This window comes from Pleurodeles waltl, chromosome 3_1, assembly GCF_031143425.1.
Source record: "Pleurodeles waltl isolate 20211129_DDA chromosome 3_1, aPleWal1.hap1.20221129, whole genome shotgun sequence".
Taxonomy (NCBI): Eukaryota; Metazoa; Chordata; class Amphibia; order Caudata; family Salamandridae; genus Pleurodeles; species Pleurodeles waltl.
The window spans coordinates 1,596,591,460-1,596,613,028 of NC_090440.1; the positions used below are offsets into that span (position 1 = coordinate 1,596,591,460).

General features: G+C 43.8%; 1 protein-coding gene across 1 annotated transcript in view; it reads right to left on the reverse strand.

Annotated features, from left to right (window-relative positions):
- The window catches only part of KIF5C (kinesin family member 5C), a 448,921-nt gene that overhangs the window by 160,210 nt on the left and 267,142 nt on the right, over window positions 1–21,569 (reverse strand). The window contains exons 13-14 of the mRNA XM_069225223.1: window positions 10,558–10,626; window positions 9,069–9,275 (exon numbers count right to left, since the gene is read on the reverse strand). Of these exons, the coding sequence (XP_069081324.1) occupies window positions 9,069–9,275; window positions 10,558–10,626 (276 nt within the window). The remainder of the gene's footprint in view (window positions 1–9,068; window positions 9,276–10,557; window positions 10,627–21,569) is intronic.

The following is a 21,569-nucleotide window of genomic DNA, read 5'->3' on the forward strand; positions in this document are numbered from 1 at the left end:
TGTGAATCGCACTTATTGGTCTCTATAGCTCTATGAGGAAAAGGACTGCAGGATAGGATAATGGGTTGCTCATCTCATGCCCACCTGTGCAGAGAACAATTACTTTATAATTCATCTCCAGCTAGGCATCATTACCACAATGTGGACACATTTACCCCATGCCCTGGTGGGCAGCAGAATGTTGTCTGCTGTCGACCGAGGGTTTTATCTCAGCTAAGGAAAAGCCAATTAGTGATATCACTTGTCTATAGGGTTGCTCCTTAAAACATCAGTCATACCTGCAACCCTTGGTGTATAAATGTATTACGGTTGTAGTACCCTCAAACCAGACTGGCTTTATTGGGCACCCATATTCTCATTCTTGCAAAAAAATAAAATAAAAAAAAAATAAAATCTTCTACGTGTTTGCTCTACGTATTTTGAATTCTGTCCAATGGGACGTGTTTCTGCCTAAAATTACAGAATTCAGGTGGGAATCTCTTGGATGCACATCTGAGGCTTTCACTTGGAAAAAATGTCTAGCTCTCACTGTTTATGGGACTCTCTTGATGTATATTTTCATTAATCCACCCTGAGAGGCACACCAATACACAATTCCTACATATAGTATGATTCCCTGGTGAACTGTCACCTTTAATGTATGCCTACCATTGGTTCTGCAGTCCCAATTCCCCTATCCTAATTCCTTATTTCTATCTCCTCCTATCTTTCTCTTTTCCCATTTTCTGTTATCGCGCTATATGCTCCTCCCCTCTCCCTTTCTGTCCTCTCCTTTAAGTTGCTACTCCGTGCATTTGAGTATGGTCTGTATACCTTCCAAAGAGCTACATTCTATGTGTTGTTATCTTTCAAGATTGATTTCATGATTTCTTTTATTATTCTACTCAGCCCTCTCAGGTGCAGGATACACGAGCCATATGTGGTTATTTTTTTCCCATGTTTGTTGTCGTTTATCCACTTTTTAGAACTTACCGTTGACTCTTACAGAAAATACACTGTATTTTTTGGTTAAAATCTAGAATTTCACATCCAATAGTTTTTTTACTTTTGCAACAACTTGGAACACCAATTTGTTCTGAATGTTTAACTTACGTCTCAATTCATTTCAGAAATTGAAAAAAGATCACTGAAGCGAGTTAATTGAATTGAGGTTTATTTTGTGAACTTGTAATTAATTCACCTTTTCTAATATTGCAAAATCTATTTATTTAGTGTATATTTTTTTTAAAGATTGTATAGTGGTTGAATGATGCCCTCTCAAGAGATATTCGTGCACTATCAAAAGAAAGCATAATGCATGGACAACAATTTACCAAAATGCCACGGGTAGCGGAAGTGACATCACACACCATTTCAGCTTTGCTTTCACTCACACACACATGCTTACACGAACACACATTCACTCATACACACATTATTTTACATAAGCACACTCTCACCCGCAAGCATGCACATTTAAAAGTGTTTTTTTAACTTGCCTCACCTACCAAGGAGGGTCATATTCCAGCTAATTGTACTCCATTTTGTATTACACTAATTGTGAATAATATATTATTCACTATTAGTGTTATTAAAAAAAACTGATTGAAAACAAGGAAGTGGAGCCCCAAGCAACGAACATAAGAATGAGCTGTCCCTTGTTTTCCTGACACTGATTTTGCAATCACCAGGGGTTGCAGAAGCATTGCCAGGCAGTGGTGGCTCCTCTGTTTGGGCAGAGAAGCGTCGCCCCCCTCCCCCGCAGGCAGCAGAAGCTGCAGACCTTTCACAAGGAAGGGACAAACTATGTTTATTGTCCCTTCCTTGTGAAAGGGGCGGGGCCATGGGGTGACGAGCAGTGAGGGGAGCGCAGAGTGCACTCCCCTCACCGCGCATGTATGTTTGGCCGGCCGTCTCAGGCCGGCCAAACATACATGCGCAGTAGGCTCTCTCCAGCCCGTTAATTGTGTTGCCGGGCCGGAGAGACCCTGCACAGGCTACCAGTCTACCTGGGAGTGCCCTAGCTGGACGCTCCCAGCCAATCCTGACGCTGCTCTGAGCAGCGTCCGTATTGGCTGCAGGGCAGGCTGGGAGCCTGCACTGTAGGACGGAAGGGAGGAGCGATGCAGCAAGAAGCGGCTCAGAGGTAAGTTTATTTTGTTTTATTTTTTAAATTAAAAGTCCTTTACTCCCCTCCCACCACCACACCCCTCACCCCTGCGGGCCACGCTGCCCCACCCCCTGTAACCCTGGTGAGCCGCGACTGTTGCCTGGGGCACAAGGGGCAAGCTGGGGGTCTCAACTGCGACACCTGGCGACCCCTAAATGATATCCATGACATAATGTACAAGCTATTATAATGAACACATCAATCCATACGTAAAACCTTCAATACTCCAAACGGATTTAAAAATGTCACCGGAAAAAATACGACAAAATGAATTTCTGTAAAACCACATTTTTAGAATATAAATTTGGCGCTATGAGTCACAGCTACTGAAATGCAACTGTGTTAATTGTGCGTTAATCCCTGGACACTACCTTATTGAGAAATATTTTAAGAAGAATATTTTCAGTTTCCAAAGACAATAAGAATAATATCATATTAATATATACACCTGGAAAAGCTGCATTATATGTTTTTAAAGTATACAAAAAAGTTGTAATATATTTCATCATTCTAGTTAATTAGTGTGGACTTTTTTCCACAGTACTCCAGTCTAGTTCTGCTCTGTCAACGATTCCAATGTCTTAACCAGACAATTACATATCCAATAGGCAGAAAATACATTTGTTATCATATCCCTAGGTGCAAGCTCAATTGAGGATGAAAAGACCATCACGCGGTTATATATGGTCGTATTTCCCCAGTGCCCATAGCATGAGAAACAATAAATTCAGTACAAACCTAACTTAATACTTTGAGACACTGGCACATTAGCAAGAAGGAAATACGCTTAGAAACAGCTGGTCAGAAATGTCAGAGACAGCTTCCTTTATTTGCTATGCTTGTAAAGATTCGAACCGAACATTTTTTTCACTATAAATGTCATGCTTTAAATATATTTTTACACAACCACGCAATTTCACCACCTGCTCCTGTCCTTTGCATGCCTTCGGTATGTACTTCTGCTTGAACAAGTTATGAACTACTTCACTGAAGCAGTACTAGCCTGCTGAAATATCGAGCATGATTTTTTAATACAAAAATGCCAAATACGTAATTCCTGATAACACTCTTAACAACATAATGGGTAACAAAACAAAAAACAGGAAGAAATAAAAGGACAATAAGAAAGCTTTAAACCTATAGATGGTTGTGTTTAGGGTCCAGTCAGTACCAAAAAAGTGTGGTTGGTCTGTGCATATCATCACAAGAAGCCAGTGAATGTACAAGTGGTTGCGAAATCTGAAAACTGATTGGGATACTTGCTAACTGACCTTTTTACCCAATTTAAAGTTTTTAAGAGAAGGCACTATACATGGGGAGAGTTTTACTTTCGAAAGATAAGATGTTCTATATCTCCTGTCATCAGATTGACCTATGAGCAGTGGAATAGTAATAAGGTGTAAATGTGAAATCACATCATCAAATTTACCATGCTGACAAGTTAGCCTCCATTCGAGCATCTTCATCAAGATTAGTATCTCTCAATTTGACACCATTAAAACCACGCACTCACACACCATGTAGTTATCTGGAACACAAGAAGCCTTTGTCTTCATTGACAAAAAAAGCAGGCCCCTCCTCCAATGACTACAGTCTTTTGGATCGGATTTTATCTTCTTGTACAAAGAATCAACCTCAAGCCCTGGTCAATAGAACAGTGACATCATTCTCTCTTATAGCTAACCTTTCTTCTTCCCCATCTTCAACGCAACTCCAATTTCAACTCCCAGAGAAATGTGTTCTAAAGACATACTTCATAACCTTAGTCAGACTGTTGTACCATAATGGTACTAAACCCATTGGCACTTACTATGCTACTTTTTCCACATTATTCAACATTCCCATCAAGACACCAGATCATATGACCCACTTTTACTCTGCCACCCTGAGACTTTCAACCAAACTCTTCTTCCCAACGCTCATCAAACCTAAGCAGCTTTGCTGTGCATTAGATGGCTACTGTACGGAGACAACCCAAAAGAAGCTTAATTAGAACAACCTCAGACTACACATGGAAACATCTTCTCAATGTCCATTATCAGCAGCACCCTTTAAAATTTCAAATTCTTCTACATAATTTAAAGCTTTCTGAATCCAGTCTGCACAGAAGCCCACATGTTCCATACGTTAGACTGTACAGTATCCTCAATAACTTTATTGAAGGCATTCAAAATGGTGATTTCAATCCAGTTGGCCCAATGTCTCCCACATGCAATCCACTCACCTTCTCCATCACACCCACATTCAAGTTCATCCCTGTTTTACCACACCAGGCAAATCACTTCTATGCACTCTCAACTACCCTAAAAACGGAAGAGAAGCCATTACAGCCCTGCTACCAACAAGATCCAAATTAGCAACAACTCTTTCTTATCTGGCCTAGTTACAAACCCTTCTCACATGAGGAAACACTCTCTGTCTCCAGAATGGTTGTAAGGATTAGCTGTATAGGCTGCCTTTGCTGGTTCCCCTCCCACATCTTAAAAATGGTGGTTCTCGGTCTCTTCCTCCAGTGTTGCAGTTCCTGCTTCCGTCCCAAATATAGCACTGAAACGGCTCTTGTCGTAGACTGAGGTAAATCTTGGAAGCCCGTGTGTGACTGTTGACACAAGTTCTCCCTCCAAACATCACCTCCTTGATGTGTGCATAATTTTGGACTCCATCTCACAGCCCACCTACACCAAAAGTCTACAAAATGTAACAGCAAATTCTGGTCCCACACAATACTTTTTTCTCCTTCCAAAGCATAAAAGTAGGACGATAAAAGGCATTTGTCTTTAAGTCTACTCTCATTACATCAGGTCTTCTTTGTTCCTTATCCTATGCAACTTACATGTTAGCCTATTTCACCTCCTTATTGATCTGGCTGTCACATTCTAATCACACAATAACAACATCCAAATCTAGCTAAAGGTCACTTGCCCACATGATTAATTCAATCCAGCATAAGGGGTTTCAATGCAGATGAAGAATGGAGATGTAGGAGTGGTGTCCTAAAAAAGGAAGGAAACGGAGCTGCTTCTGCTAGAACTAGGACACTTGCTAGCTATCCTCACCTCTATCAATTCCTGCTGCTCTTTAACTACAAAATCTCATTTTTGTCAGCAAAACAGCATAATGGGTTACATATATCAGTTACATCAAATTCAGTATCCTATATGGAAATCACGGACTACAAGCTCATTAAAATCTGGAAAAGTTCCAAAATGCTGCTGTATCCTTGATTGTCAACTAAACCAAAAGAGTGAGCAACCCTCATTTTACAAAAGATCTAATGGCTGAATGTGAGAGCCAGAATGGAATCAAGTTCAAGTTACAATGGCCTACAAGAGCCATGATGATCTACGAGAACCACTTTTGCTCTCTCCTTCACCAAGCTGTGTGCCCCAGCCATCTTTCTGAAGTCCCTGGCCAGCCATTCTCTCTGCGTAACCCCCTATGAAGGAAGGGGAAACATTTGTGTCTCAGTACAAACACTCAGCTTTTTTAAATATGTTCACCTAGACCTCAAAAGCACTTCATGTCGACTCAAACTTTGAAAACCTCGATCACTCGCCTTCTCTTGGACCCCCCAAAACAAATAGATTTTTTCCGTCTGCAGGAACAAAAAATTCTGCCATGACATTGGCCATGGACGTCCTCATCTCACAAGAGTGTAACCTTAAGGTGACATCCCATGTTCTCTAGAAGTAAAGTAATAGCCTTAATTGGTTCCTGTGAAATTCTTATTTAGACAATTTAGTTAAAACTTGTATGAATACTTATACAAAATAAACATGATTATACAAACCAATGAAAAGAAAAGTCAGTTGTAAAACAATACGACTTAGGAAATTCTACCATGAGGATGTCTTTATGGTGTGGACAGGCAAAGCCGATTAATTAACACCTTAAAGTGGCTCAATTTGGCGTTCCACCAACATGCAGACTGACTACTCAGCCCTTATCACTAGGCCAGTAGAAGATCCACTCTGTGCTCCCCCTTTTAGAAGCTTAGAGAACACAGGTCTTCAATATAAAAGCCATCATCCTCAAATGTACAGGTTCTGCTGCATTGTCAGGTTTAGAAAATATGTAGGATTTATATGTTATAGGAAGGTCTGCCTAAGAAGTCGAGATTCTAGGAACCAAACTTAAAGTGAGAGGGTGTCAAAAGAGATCAATGAGGTACTTTATGAAACGAACAAGGTTCTCATCTAGAAAAAAAATACTTGCTGTCAAATCTATTAAAGAAATTTTGATATAAATATTTAACTACTTATCTTTGCCACCATATTCAGCCACATACCATTCAAATTGCCAAAATCATCTAAAGCATCTGGCATGCTCTTACAGACAGTAATTTTAACTCAGAAAAAAACAATGTTCGCTTTTTAGCATGCAAGCTCTATAAATGATCATTGGTTAAAACAGCCAGCAATACCATGAACACCACTGTATGACATTAGGGCCTTTCTCCATAAATGCGGAACGCATTTATGCTTAAAATCAAAACATTTAAGCGCATTGAAAAAACATATATGCTAAAACAACGCTGTAGCTGGTACAGGAGTTAAGCTCATATACCGCATTTGGCGTCCATGCATCAAAATCTATTTTAGACAGACTACTCAAAAAGTGAAAGCTATGAGTGGACGACACAACATTCGAATAAAGTGCAAACACCTACTCTGTGTGTCAATATATAAAAAACAATAAAAATGGTTTGTGGTGGCAAGTAAATGAATGCATTTCGAGCCCCCCACCATCCCACCAGGGATGTATGTAATATTCTACACAGACACAAGCAGAACTCAACTATGGATGAATTGAATGGTGCAATGAACTGCAAACTTCAGTTTCACTGCAATAGTCCTCATTGGGGTTAATTACCCTACACGTAAAAATTTATTACAAGTTTGATTAGTAATACTCATCGTGAATATTATCTTCATGTATATGTCATATTACCAACAGCGTTGCATAATATGCTTTCATGTTTTTTAAAGATATCCTTCACTCCAACCGACCAGTAAACAAAGAATTATACTACAGGTGACATAATCCAGACTGAGACGAACCATAGTTACGTTCCAGATTCACTGCACATGCTGCGTTACTGGTGACTGCAAAGCATTTATTTTATTCTTACTTGGACTTAACAGTGAAGTAAAGGCCAGAGTCGAACTGGTTTGGGAAGATATATTCTCTTTTTGTCTGACTAGTTAATTTAGTCGCTACTGACATTCAGTCTTTGTTTTTACATTTCTAGAATTTGTCTTCAGCTGAATTTCCTCTGTCTTTAGCCTAATGTTGGACCCTGGATGCTGTCCGCGGGGTTGAAACACTGACTGTGGTAAGTAGGTTAAGGGATAACTGAATTATTTCCTAAAATGATGGCCCGGCACAGTTCTGCACCACAAAAAATCCCTTGCCATTTATTTTTATTTTGTGGTTCTTTTGTATATAACACGTTTAATTTATAGTACATATTTTGGCACTGTGAATCACTTGAGCACTGAACCTTATGATCGCTCATGCATAACAAATGAAGCATGTTGGTAATAAAGTTATAATAACCGTTCTGTGCTAAATATAATTCAAATAATTTATCTTTTATTCTACGGGTCCAATAACTACAGTAGAAGTCTAAGATTTGCTGTGTCTATTATCGAACATTTTGTTCATTAGTCCAACAAATGGAAATTATAGTCTACAGGAATTCATACTTTTGAGATACCACAAAACATTGGCACATTTGCGTGCAAGCTAAAAGGGAGGAGATACGGACGTTTTGACAACCTTATGCCACGTTATTTCTGCTGAAATGCATGTTGAATACTGGAACGATGCCAGCGTGGGTAATCCAGAACCTGGAGACTAGTAGCTGCTTCAGATATGTGACATTTGCTTTTCTAGAACTAGTAATGGAGATTTGCAGAAGACTTCGAAATGAGAGTGGAATGGAGACTGGAAAAAGGGAACGGATGAGGTAACTATCACCAGTGCTAAAAATGAATATGAAGGATACAGCTAGGAAGGCACAGCCTGCGCATTCAGGATGGCAATTTTTCACACTGCAAAATTTCTGAACTCTAACATTGTCTTCTTGAAGAGAAAGAGGCTAGGAGCATCGAACACGAAGACAAAATGGACCCCTGGATTAACCTCATGGCATTCTGTGTAGGCAGTAAATAAAGTTTCATGCTATCAGGCCACGGTCCACTACTACCCTATATCATGTATGTAATGGTAAGTCTAATCTGCCCTATATTTATCAATATATAAACAATGCAGTGAAGAGTTGTCCAGCGTAGGCCAAGGAGAGCTGAAACCATGCTCAAGATGTCCACATAAAATACACGTGTGCAATTAATCTAAATAGAATTCATCTTCATTTAATGTGACTATCTTGAAAAACTGGCAAGGATCTGGCTGGCTGGGAGATACTTTGGACACCCCAGATTTAGGAGCTAATTTCTTGCACCAAATCAAAGCCTAGTTCTTTACATGGTATCACAAAATTCCAGGCCACATAGTTATTCCAATAAAATCAGGTGTAAAAACTATGTAATTTAAAGATAACAAATACAAATGAGCTCTCCCCGTTAGATAAGCTGAAGAGGAGGCAGATGTTCCAGTGTCCAAACCAAAATCTTAAATTAAACACCAGTAAGTTCTAGGTTTGGCAGGTTCACGTAACATGGGCTGATGATTACCCATCCACCAAACTATAATTACTACTAATCACAGCTAATAACACAAATCTCCTTTCTTTTGGTGCAGACAGTAGCATCAAAACTGGCACCCAGTTAGTTTGCTCCACGTGGGAGTTTGGAGGTTTCAATTTTTTTTCAAAATAGAAACAAAAGTAGCAAACAACTCTCATTATAATTAAAATAAGCACCACCAAGAGATGAGAAACAATCAATGCTCTTACAGTTTTCTGTGTCAGCTCATCCATCAGCAGCTCGGAGGCCCTCGTCTTGTCCTCCACTTGTTGGGATTTCTGGTCATAGTTAACTGCCAGCTCCTCAAGAGCCTGCAGCACCTCCTTCACCTCATCTTTGGCAGCATCATTTTCAATCTGCAGGCGAGTCAGCTCCTCCTGTGTCTTCTCGTAATCTCTTCTGGTGGAGGCCAAAAGCTGGAAATAGATGGCAGATATCAAAGTGATGCTCTGTTCACAGAAACTTGGCTCAGACGAGCATGCGCAAGCAGAGGCAGCTCTTCAGCAATGGCGGAGGAGCATCGCCCCACTGGCTCAGAGCCAGCAGCTGAAAAATAAAACAATATTTTATTATCGTTTTATTTTTCAGCTGCTGGCTGAGCAAGCATGTGCAAGGGGGGGCCGGGCCGGGCGATGGGAGGGGTGAGGAGGAGCAGAGTGCACTTAGAAGTGCGCAAGTCAGTTTGGCCAGCAATCTTAGGATGGTCAAACTGATATGCGCCCTTATGTTTCTCCAACCCTGCTGTGTTGCACAGCCAGGTTGGCGAAACAGCACAGACTCCCATGCACTGTCGGAGCGGCAGACCAAGTCATTCAGACCAATCCTGGTTCTGCTCTCATGCTAGGTATTGCATGAGAGCAGTACCAGGATTTCGTGGAGAGCCTGTGCTGGTGTCCCAGGGACTACTGGGACACCATCAGGAGGAAGAAAGAAGAGTAGTGCTGTGGCCAGCAGCGTTGGCGGCACAACAGGTACCTTTTTTTATTACTATTTCTCCCCACCCCCGTCCAACCCCTTACAAGTTGCAGCAGACACCACTGTGTAAAAGACTTGTCAACAGAAGGAACCAATTTCAATTTTCCTTGCATCTTTTGTTTGTGTGTGTGTTTTTGTTTTTTTGTAGTTTTATAACTGCGCAAACTCGACTGGGCCCAAAGGCATCAGAGAGCCTTCACAACATGAGAACCAAACTACATTAGACAAAGTCTGATTTTTTTTAGGCACAGGCAGATTAGATGATTTGCCCAAAAACACAAGATGTTTGATGCCGGGACTCGAACCCGGATCCAAATTCAGCCACATCTCCTCACAAATCCGATTGGAATCTGGTGATCCTTGCACAGAATAATCATTATCTCACTCTAAATGCCACGATACGTTTCTTCACGTGTGAGTAATAGCGCCGAGAGGCATTACATAAAAATATGTTCCTTGGATTACTGGTTTTAAAGTTTATCCTGCAAGACTATTATCAGACCGTGTCACATGTTGGCTGGAGCGAAGAATGGAAGGCTGAGCGAACTCTGCGCTTTGTAGGAAATTACCAGCAGCCCCATGCCTTATGCTGATAGCCAGTGGACTGAAGCATGACAGAGAAAACGATTTCCTCTTGAAAGGCAGGATCTATGGACAACCATGCCCTTTACAAAAACACGCACGCTAGCTCTGCTCCACAATCGCTCTTCACACATATTTTACCTCCTCTTGGTCCACCATCTGTTGTTTTAATTTCTCAGCTAGCTGACTCTGCTGGTTGATCTCATCATCCTAGAAGAAACAATATATGTTTTTTATTTCTCTGTTATTTAAATGCGTTTTTTAATTGCAATGAAATGAAAACCTGGTTTATTTCATTCAGATGGGGCATTAAAAATAATGATTAATGGTGCAAGGTAAAGACCTTTGCACATGTATAAGGCCTTGCACATATAAAAACTCATGCATTTAAATGTGCACATTCATTTAGTACATTGTGCAATGAGATTATAGCATTCAGTTGACAGTCAAGTTATAGACATTAAAAATGGCTGATTGCGACCGAGTACTTCAATGAGAGGGGCCAAGCGCTGCATAATAATTGTGATACTCCTGGATGTTAATAAAGCTGCATTTTCCTCATGCTCGAATAACAAGGCGGGCTAAATAGTTCTAAATGCATTTAATTCTACATAGAGATATAAGCAACCCAGCATTTTGTAGGGATGAGTGATAGTGAACAGCCACTTGAAACCAGAAGCAGGGTTTTTATTTCTATTGTACAACACTGGATAATCTGCCAGTTGGTGGTGCATGGACTGGTTGGCAAGGTTTCAAGTACATTGTAGCTTCTGTGAGCAATCCGTTCAATTCAATATCTTTATTCGATCATTAAAAAAATGGTCATAAAAGACAGATTGCTTACAAAATAAAATTAAAAATAACATTAGAAAGAACCACCGGTTCTAAAATACACATGCAAAGATGATCCATACCGGCATTACATTACGAGAGATTAAAAAGTAAAAAAGAATCATACAGACAATGTGCTAAGTTTGCGAACAGCAGATAGAAAAAACAGCCTACATAAAAACAGACAAGAGGGCTTGCCAGAATTCGTAAAAATACATAAAGTTTAAGAACAGATTTTAAATATTTTTTAGTTAATTCATAGTGTTTACAGAAAAAGACAAAATCTTCCAAAGTTTGAGAGGAAAACTCATCACATGGACATAAGAATGGTCTCTTCATCATACTGCCCTAGATGAAAACAAAGCAGTGATCTAATAGTTCCTAGCTAAAATGTGGCTAGGAGAGCCCTTTCCCAGAAACTGGGGACCCCGGTGAAGGAAGGTTCCAAATAAGATGCCGTTTGAACCATAGCATAGTCCTGCAGCATCAGTTTCCTTGGTTACTCTTGTTCTCTACAAGACACTTTACATTTCATAATTAACGCTTCAACTTTGCGGATATCTGCTTTTACAAGGGAGAGTGGAGTGGAAAACATATCATTCATCCCAGGGCTTCAGCAGAGGTTTGCACATACTTTAACCAAGGTATAGACATGCCCATATCACAGCTCAGGCAAGCTAAAATATTCTCCCTATTAAGAGATGTAGGACTATTAGTCCACACAGAAACCCATAGCATCAAGGGGGCGGCCTTGATCAGGTCCGATACATAGTCAAGCCCCATTTCCTCATGAATGAAGAAATAAGGTGTAGAGGGAGGAAGACCAAGCAAGCAATGACAAAATCTGTTCTCCTCCACCTGGACCTCAGTATCATCTTGGTAAACCCATACTGCAGAGCCATATGTCAAAACTGGTAGGCACTTCTGCTTATATACCTCAAGAAGCGGCTTGATTAATCTACTGCCTATACGTTGGGGGAGATCAAACAAAGCCCCCCACAGAATAATTCAACCATGCACAGCGGTTTGCAATACGGGAAAGGCAGGAGCTTTTACAATCAAACTGGATTCCTAGATAGGGAAAGCTAGCAGCATCCTCTCTGCACCTACCATTAATCTGAACTGGCCCTGCCTTAACCGATTTCATGCTGCCCACCATGTACTTGGTTTTGGCTATGTTTAAGTCCACATCCAAATTATCCATATAGGCAACAAAGTTATTAATTAGTGCCCTCAACCCATTTGAAGTAGATGAAATAAGGACGGCATAGTCAACACAGCATTGCCAGTACTGAAGTCTTATTGATCATTTGGAGATTCTTCCCGGAGTTCTGCAAGGCTGCATTCATACCATTTATATAAAGGAGAAATAAGATAGGTGCAAGAATGCAACCCTGGGGAATGCCCATTGTATATCAAAAGTATCAGTACATTCGCCACCCTGCCTGTATTGTACAGAGGCATTAACCCCAGAATACAGTGCCTGCAAGAAAGTGACAAGGTAATCATCAAGCCTAATGTCACTGAGGAGTGACCACAATTTGCTGTGACCGACTCTGTCAAAGGCACTGCTTAGACCCATAAAGGACAGAAACAGCACCCCAACCTAACCCCCTTCATGATGGTGTATTTGCTGACATTAGATTAGGATTAAGAAACTGTTCTACTGGCCTTCTCCAAACCAATACTGAGCTGGGGAAAGCATATGGTTACTGTTAGAAATTGGGTTTCTGGTTGGCAGAGGTTTGTGCTCTGTCCAAGTAGGGACCACAACACTAGTCAGGGTAAGATACACACTATAGATGTTTACCTGCGCTCACCCTCGAGTTGCTTGGCACCAAGCAGTCAGGGTAAACTAAAGAGGCAATGTGAGAGTATTTGTGCACACAAATGAGTAACAAAGTGTGGACACCACAAAATGACTCCACACCGGTTTACAAAAATAGCCAATATTTATCGTAGTTAAACAAGACCAAAACAAAAAAAATCCAACATACAGAGGCCAAGTTATGAATTTTGTAGGATTACATTAAAATGCAATGCTTAGAAGACAATAGCTCCAACCAGAACTATCCAGTCGTGCTGGACTGGGCCAAATTCCAAAGTGCAGTTCGACCGCGATAAAGCGTGGGCCAGGAACAGGAGTCACACAGACCAGAAGACAGTACCTTTGTTGCATCGATACTCAGTGATGATGTGCTGATCCATAGGAGGCGGAAGCATCACGATTGCAGGTGATACGTTGTTTCCTGGTCGGGCAACGTCATGGATGCGTCAATGTCCAGAAGCTATGAATACTGGTTACGATGCATTTAGTGCTACGCTGGCAAAGCTGGGGCTGCATTGTAGGTCAAGTTTGTTGATTCACGCAGTCATTGAGGGGTGTCTGCATCTTTGGTGCAGGCAGTGTCAAAGCAGCGTTTCTGCAGCGGGATGCGTCAGTTCCAAGTGACATGCTGGTGTCATTGTGCTACTTCTTGTGTTACAGCACCACCCTCACCTTCAAGGGCCCAGGACTGGAGTTGGCACCACTTGGCAAAGCAGAACTAGCAGCAAAGGAGTGCAGGAGCTGGTACCAAGATACAGGTGAAGTCTTTGATATCCCTGAGACTTGAGGAACAGGAGGCAAGCTCAGTCAGGCTCTTGGAGAAACGTTAGAATGCAGGATGTAGAGAGTTAGATCCAGACCTCTCAATACCAGGCAAGAAGTAGGAGGCAGCAGGCCAACACAGCAGAGCAAACAGCAAAGTAGCAGTCCCTCCTGACAGCCAGGCAATCCGTCTTCCCGGTAGAATGTCCTCAGTCCAGAAGTGTTAAAAGTAGATGGTGTCAGAGGCCTAGTACTTATACCCAAATGTGCCTTTGAAGTGGGGGAGACTTCAAAGAGTGGTTTTGAAGTGCCCCGGTTCAACTCAGTCCTGTCTGCTAGGAGGTGTGTGGGGGGTTATCACTCCTTTCTGTGGGTTCAGGCCAATACCCTTTGAAGCGTAAGTAGGAGCCTCTCCACCCTTCCTGCAAAGGAAGACCCATCAGTATGCAGATGGAATGCAGGGACAGTTGAGTGTCCTGCATTTATGGCTGTCTCAAGGGAATGCATAAAGGTAGCTGTCTCCTAACCTTACACAGACCAGACGTGTATTTGAAGCAGGCTAAGGCACAGGATGGTTAAAATAAGAAAATTCCAACATTCTAGAAGTGGTGTTTTCAGACCAGCAATTTAAAAAACACCTTTTCCAAAACATGCGTTTTTAAATTGTGAGTCTACTGACAACAACCTCTATTTTTCTATCTTATCCGGACTGGAAATTACACTTAAAAGATGTTTTAAGGCAATCCCCATACTAGCCTATGGGAGAGATAGTCCTTGCAGTAGTGAAAAACAAATTTAAGAGTTTTTCAATACTTGGGCATGTTAAACTTAAAAGTACATGTCCAACTTTTTAAATACACTGCACCTTGCACTTGGGGCTAACCATAGCCTACCTTAGGGGTGTCTTACATGTGATAAAAAAAGGTTTGGGCCTGGCAAGTGGGTACACCTGCTAGGTCGAAATGGGAATATAAACTGCATACACCGGTTCAGCAATGGCAGGCCTGAGGTATGTCTGAAAGGTTACCGTTATGGGTGGTACAAACAGTGCTGCCAGCCCACTAGTAGCATTTGACTTACATGCCCTGGGCACACAGTGCACTTTACTAGGAACTTACAGGTAAATCAAATATGCCAATCATTGAGAAGCCAATGTTACCATGTTTTAGACACAGGGCACATGCTCATTAGCACTCGATAGCAGTGAAAAAGTGCTATGAGCCATAAAGCCAACAAAAACAGGGTTGTTGGACCTGGCCCTTGTGGCAGGTTCACCCCCTGACTTTTTTCCCAACTCCGCCTATTTTTTCTGACCTCTCACTGTTGGCTCTAGGACTCTGAGCACTTTATCACTGCTGATCAGTGCTAAAGTGCAGGTGCTCTCCCATCTAAAGTTGGTATGATTGGCTTATAACTATTTGGCATATTTAATTTACCTGTAAGTCCCTTGTACATGATATCTCTATACCCAGGGCCTCTAAATTAAATGCTACTAGTGGGCCAGCAGTGCTGCTTGCGCCACCCACTGAAGTAGCCCTTCAACCCTGTCTCAGGCCTGCTAGCGCAGGGCCTGTGTGTGCTGTTTTCTGCCACAGGGACCTCGCATCTAAATGTATTTGCCATCCCCAGAACTCCCCTTTTACTACATGTAAGTCACCCCTAAGGTACGCCCTAGCTAGCCCTATGGGCAGGGTGCCATGTGTGTAGAAGGCAGGACATGTGCCAGGTTGCGTGGCTTGTCCTCGTAGTGACAAACAACCTAACTTGGGGTCTCACTGCTGTGAGTGCTGCCTTCTCATAGGCTTGCATTAGAAATTCCCTGCTTTACATGTAGGGGGTATTGTCTGATTTATGAGGGGTAGCATAGGCATGTTTGGTATGGTTGTAATGGTGGTAAGAAATGCTGCTTACTGGTGTAGGTGTATTTTTTATTACTATTACAGAAATGCCACTTCTAGAAAGTGAGCATTTCTCTGTGCATCTGACTCTGTTTTGCATCTTGACTCCAGTCCACGTCTGGGTAGAGTGACAGTTGGGCTTTGTCATACTGTGCCATGGCCTCACACAATAGGGTCGTTTACCCACAACTGACGTTTGGAGCATGTGCTGGAGGAAAGAGGGGGCACTCCCAGAACCAGTTGTAACTGTCTGGAACCTCCTCTCCCCTTTCTTTGTAAAACACTGTAGAAACGGAGTATAAGTACAGGGGAGTTTTCCCCACAATTTGGAGACACTGGAACTTACCTGGAACTGGACACAGACTGCTGGAGGGACTCACCAGGAACCGCCAAGGACTGCTGCTTCTGTGCTGACCTGTGACCTGCTTGGTCACTGTAAGGAACTGACACTTGCCTGCACCCACCTTGAGCTGGCCTGCTGCTGGGCCCTGCCACCCCGTGCTCCATGGAACGTGGTCCCCCAGGGGCAGGGTGCTGTGGCCCCTGACCCCTGCAACTGCCTAGAGCATGAAAAGTGTTTTGTTGCCCACCTGGAGCGTCCAGAAAAGCGCTTCACTCTCGTCCTGCAGGGCTGTGGAAGCACTGTTGCTGCGTTCATTCTAGTGCCTGGAGAGTGCTTTTATTTCCGTCCAACAGCACCTGGAGTGCTCTTGATCAACATTGCCCGATTCACCGCCACGACCCAGGCTGCTTTTTGCATAGCGTGAGTGTCGCACTGCCTACGGAACTCCCAGGGTATCATCTTTTGAGAAAAAGAAGCGAGCGCGCTCCTACCATGCCCCCAGGGCGAAGCGCACTCTGAGGAGCCTCCCCGGAGCACAAGCAGGCACCTACTTTGGTGCCTCCTAACTGTTCCGGCCGGGCGCGCCGCAGCGTGCACAAGAAGCCGGGCGGTGGAAAGGAAGCCTCATCGGAAGCTCCACCACCCCACCGGGCCCCTTTTATCATTTTGGACGGGCAGGGAGACAGGAAGCCTTGCCGGAGGCTCCCCTGCCCCAAAGAAACCCTTGGCCTGTTATTAGAGACCGCGGGCAGAAGCCTCGTCGCCCCCCATGAGAGTCGGGTGAGGCCCCCCCACTGGTGGCCCCAAACATTTTGGCTGGTTTTGCCCCCCCCTCGGTGGAGGGATGGTTGAGGCCCGGGAGGGCCCCTAGCGATTGCGGGCCCCAGGAGGGGCCTGTGACAAACTGGAGGGGGTGCGTGGTGCTCCCCTGCTGCCCTCATTGTTTTACTGGACTTTGGCCCCCCCTTGTGAGGGTTGGTTGAGGCCTGGGGGGCCTCACAGAGATCGCGGGCCCTAGAAGGGGCCTGTCCTAAAATCCAGAGGGGGTGCGTGCCATCCCCCTCAACCCCAGAACTATTGGAAGGCCCCAGTTTGGCTCAGAGGAGCGCCAGGGCCCCATTTTCGTTCTCATGGCACTGGAACAGGTACTGTTAAAGGACAATATATATGTCATAAGTTCTTCATAGAGACATTATCAGTTTATATGTTGCCTACTTGTTTTATGATGTATTACATATATGTATGCTAATGTTCCTTTGATGGGCATGACTCGCTAATAAGTTTTCCTGACTTGCCATAAGTTTTATAATGTTCCTAGTATGGGCGTTTATGATATCTCTATGACAAGTGCATTGGTGTAGTAACGTTGTTAGAAATGGGGTCTTTAGTTGGCAGTCGGTTTGCACCCTGTCCAAGTAGGGACCCTCACTCTAGTCAGGATAAGGGAACCCCTGCTCACCCCCTTGGTAGCTTGGCTCGAGCAGTCAGGCTTATCTCAGAAGCAATGTGTAAAGCATTTGCACATAACACACAGTAATAAGTGAAAACACTACAAAATAGCCAATATTTATCTATAGAAAACAAAACCAAATACGATAAAAAATCCAACATACAGTAATAAAAATATGAATGCTGCAAGATGTACTTAACAATACAGTTCCTTGAAGTCGATAACTCCACCTGGGGCTATCACGGCGTCGTGAACAACAAAACCAAAAGTTCAGGCTGGCCTCGGCGTCATGGGCCAGCTGCGGTGTCAGGAAGATCCACAAACAGTACCTTGGATTCGCAGGGCGTCGTGATCCTCATGGTGAGCTACGGAGAGCGGTGTCGCTGGCGTCGGTTCCGGAGTCAGTGCAGGAGTCGTCGGGCCCTTGAAGTCACGCACTTCAGGGGTCGAACTCCGGACTGATGAAATCAGGTGCACTGGCGGAGATGGCATCTGGGCTGCGGTGCTAAGCGGGATGATGCAACCCACAGGTCACGGTGCAGGCAACGGCTCGGTGATGGCATCCAGCGCCTTCGGTGAGACCAGGGCTGCGGTGTGAAGTGGGGCGGTGCAATGTGCGGTGTCCACAGGTCACGGTGCAGGCAGCGGCTTTGTTGTTGCGGAAGCGCTGTCTGTAGGCCCATGCCAGCGGTGCGGGACGGTGCTTCGTGACCCTCACGAGCGGTGTCCACAGCCACGGTGCAGGCAAGAATGCCTGGTGGACGACACTGGTGCCGATGGTGCTGGCGTCGGTGGACCGGGGCTGCGGCGCAGGACGGGACGGTGCTTCGTGCTCCTCACGAGTGGTATCCACAGGCCACCGTGCAGGCAGCAGCGCCGGTGTCAGCAGGAGCAACGTTGTCACGGATGCCCAGGCTATGGTGTGAGCAGGTGACGCCGGACTGCGGGGCCCACAGGTTGAGGTGCGGGCAGCGGCTCGGTGAAGTCGTCCGATGACTGCGTCGGTTAGACCAGGGTTGCGGTGTGAAGCGGGGCAATGCGGGGCAATGCGGGGCAATGTATCTCCGTGCAGTGTCGGCAGCTCACAGTGCAGGCCAGCGACATCGTTGACGGCATCGTGGTGGTTTCTTCTCTTGGACAGCACAAAACACACAGTTCCCAGTGCTGCAGGTCGAGGAAACTGAAGTCTTTGGTGTCCCTGAGACTTTCAACAGGAGGCAAGCTCTACTCCAAGCCCTTGTAGAATTTTCTCAAGCAGGACACACAGCAAAGTTCACCCTTTGCACTCTTTTCAGGCAGAAGCAGCGACTGCAGGCAAGTCCAGCAAAGCAGCACAGCAAAGGGACAGTACTCCTCCTTCAGCTCTTCTCCTGGGCAGAGGTTCCTCTTGATTCCCGAAAGATTCTAAAAGTCTGGGGTTTTGGGTCTGCTTCTTATACCCAGTTCTGTCTTTGAAGTTTGCAAACTTCAAAGCAAAGTCTCAAGTGTTTGCAAGATCCTTCCTTGTCCAGGCCAGGCCCCAGACACTCACCAGGGGGTCGGAGACGGCATTGTGTGAGGGCAGGCACAGTCCTTTCAGGTGTGAGTGACCACTTCTCCCCTCCCCTCCAGCACAGATGACTAATCAAGATATGCAGGCTACACCCCAGCCCCCTTTGTGTCACTGTCTAGAGCAGAGGTGTGAACAGCCCAATTGTCAAACTGACCCAGACAGGGAATCCACAAACAGGCAGAGTCACAGAATGGATTAAGCAAGAAAATGCCTACTTTCTAAAAGTGGCATTTTCAAATGCACAATCTTAAAATCAACTTTACTAAAAGATGTATTTTAAAATTGTGAGCTCAGAGACCCCAAACTCCACATGTCTGTCCGCTCCCAAAGGGAATCTACACTTTAATCAGATTTAAAGGTAGCCCCCATGTTAACCTATGAGATGGACAGGCCTTGCAACAGTGAAAAACTAATTTAGTAATATTTCACTGTCACGACATATAAAACACATTACTAAATGTCCTACCTTAACCATACATTGCACCCTGCCCTTGGGGCTACCTAGGGCCTACCTTAGGGATGCCTTACATGTAGGAAAAGGGAAGGTTTAGGCCTGGCAAGTGGGTACACTTGCCAAGTCGAAGTTACAGTAAAAACTGCACACACAGACACTGAAGTGGCAGGTCTGAGACATGATTACAGAGCTACTTATGTGGGTGGAACAACCAGTGCTGCATGCCCACTAGCAGCATGTGATTTACAGGCCCTGGGCACCTCTAGTGTACTTTACTAGGGATTTACCAGTAAATCAAATATTCCAATTATGGATAAACCAATCCACAGTACAATTGATATGTGGAGCACTTGCACTTTAGCACTGATTAGCACTGGTAGAGTGCGCAGAGACAATAAACCAGCAAAAACAGAGTCCAAAATCAGGAGGTCAGAAGGCAAAAAGACAGGAGAGACACGCCAAAAAGCTGCCAGGTCTAACAAACGTGTTTCCGGACTACTGCTTATGTTGCAGAATACTAAGTGACCAGTGTGTTATATGTGACTACTGCTAGTTCTACAGAGTAACTAATGTGTAACGTTCTGACAACTGCTAAGGTAGCAGGATATTACTGATATGTGGTGTTTGGTCCAATAATTGTGTTGTGTACAATACAGTATATTTTCATATAAATTGGTGTTGTGTTTCCTTTGTGGTGGGGATAGTGCATCATGTGTGATGCGTGTGTTGTGCAAACGCTTTACACATTGCCTCTGGGATAGGCCTGACTGCTCGTGCCAAGCTATCAAGGGAGTGAGCAGGGGTTATCTTGGACGTGTAACTCCCTTACTCCCTTGCCCTGACTAGATTGGGTGGATTCTGCCTGGCTTAGGTGCATACCCTAGCCAACCAGAAACCCCATTTCTAACAAGGGTCAGAAAAAGAGGAGGAGGAAAGCAAAAAGTCAGTGGATGACCCTGCAGAAAGGGCCATTTCCAACAGTTAATTACAACTCATTCCTCGATTCTCCTTGCAACAATACACCCAATAATTTTAACAGGGAGATCTAACAGGGATTTTGGGCGATAACAACTAAGTCTGATCTACAGCCCTTTTTACAAAACAGAACTATTACAGCTGAGTGCCATGAGGTTGGAAGGCAGTAGAAGCGGCTACATAAGCAGTCGTATGTAAGGGCCATAAAGTTCATGTTAGATCAGCCAAATGCTCTTCAGATATGGCTCATACCATGTATGCTCATTATGTACAAGAGGCAAGTTTGTGTACCCAGATGACACTTTTTCATGATATCGTAAAATAATATATCTAGTGACTCTCACAGCGCCTGATCGTTCAGCCGATAGTTTAGAACACGTATGGGTTTATATGTAAACATCAACCATCAAACCCAGTCAATATCAAGGTTTATTACTGCATGTTGTTAGTAGGGTGAATCTGTCTCACCAGCTACTCCTTATTTTCTGTAATAAAAGTGGACAGCAGGTAAGCTTTTTGTTTCACTTCTTGTTGGGAAGGGCGAGGCATTGAAAGATGTTGGAGAGGATAGCAGATTCCGGATATGATGTTTTTTCTTTGGTGAGGCTGGATTATGCCAGGAGTCAACTGGACAGTATACCAGATATGTGTGGGGAGGGAGACATTGGCAACGTTTTAGAGGACAGATATGTGTAATGTGTTTGACAACTAAGCAACCTTCATGGCAGTGTGGAGAGCATCAGATGTGGCCTGGGAAACAATTCGACCTTTGCCATCATTGCCTATTGCTGACTTGTAACCTACAAACACACAGGAAGGAAGCTGGCAAAGTGCTCATGATCTAAACGTGCAGGTACTAAAGGCCTCCCCAGCAGCATAACGTAAGGATCCTATTGAAATTCCAGGAGTTGTTTACACAATATCTACTTCATACAGAAATATTAATGGTTATTGTTCTTGGTATCTGCCATTTTACTTCGCTTTATCTAGATAGCTGACCTGTGTCAAACTCTGTAAGTTACAGTTGATGGTGAATCTGATTCCTTTTCATGATACATGC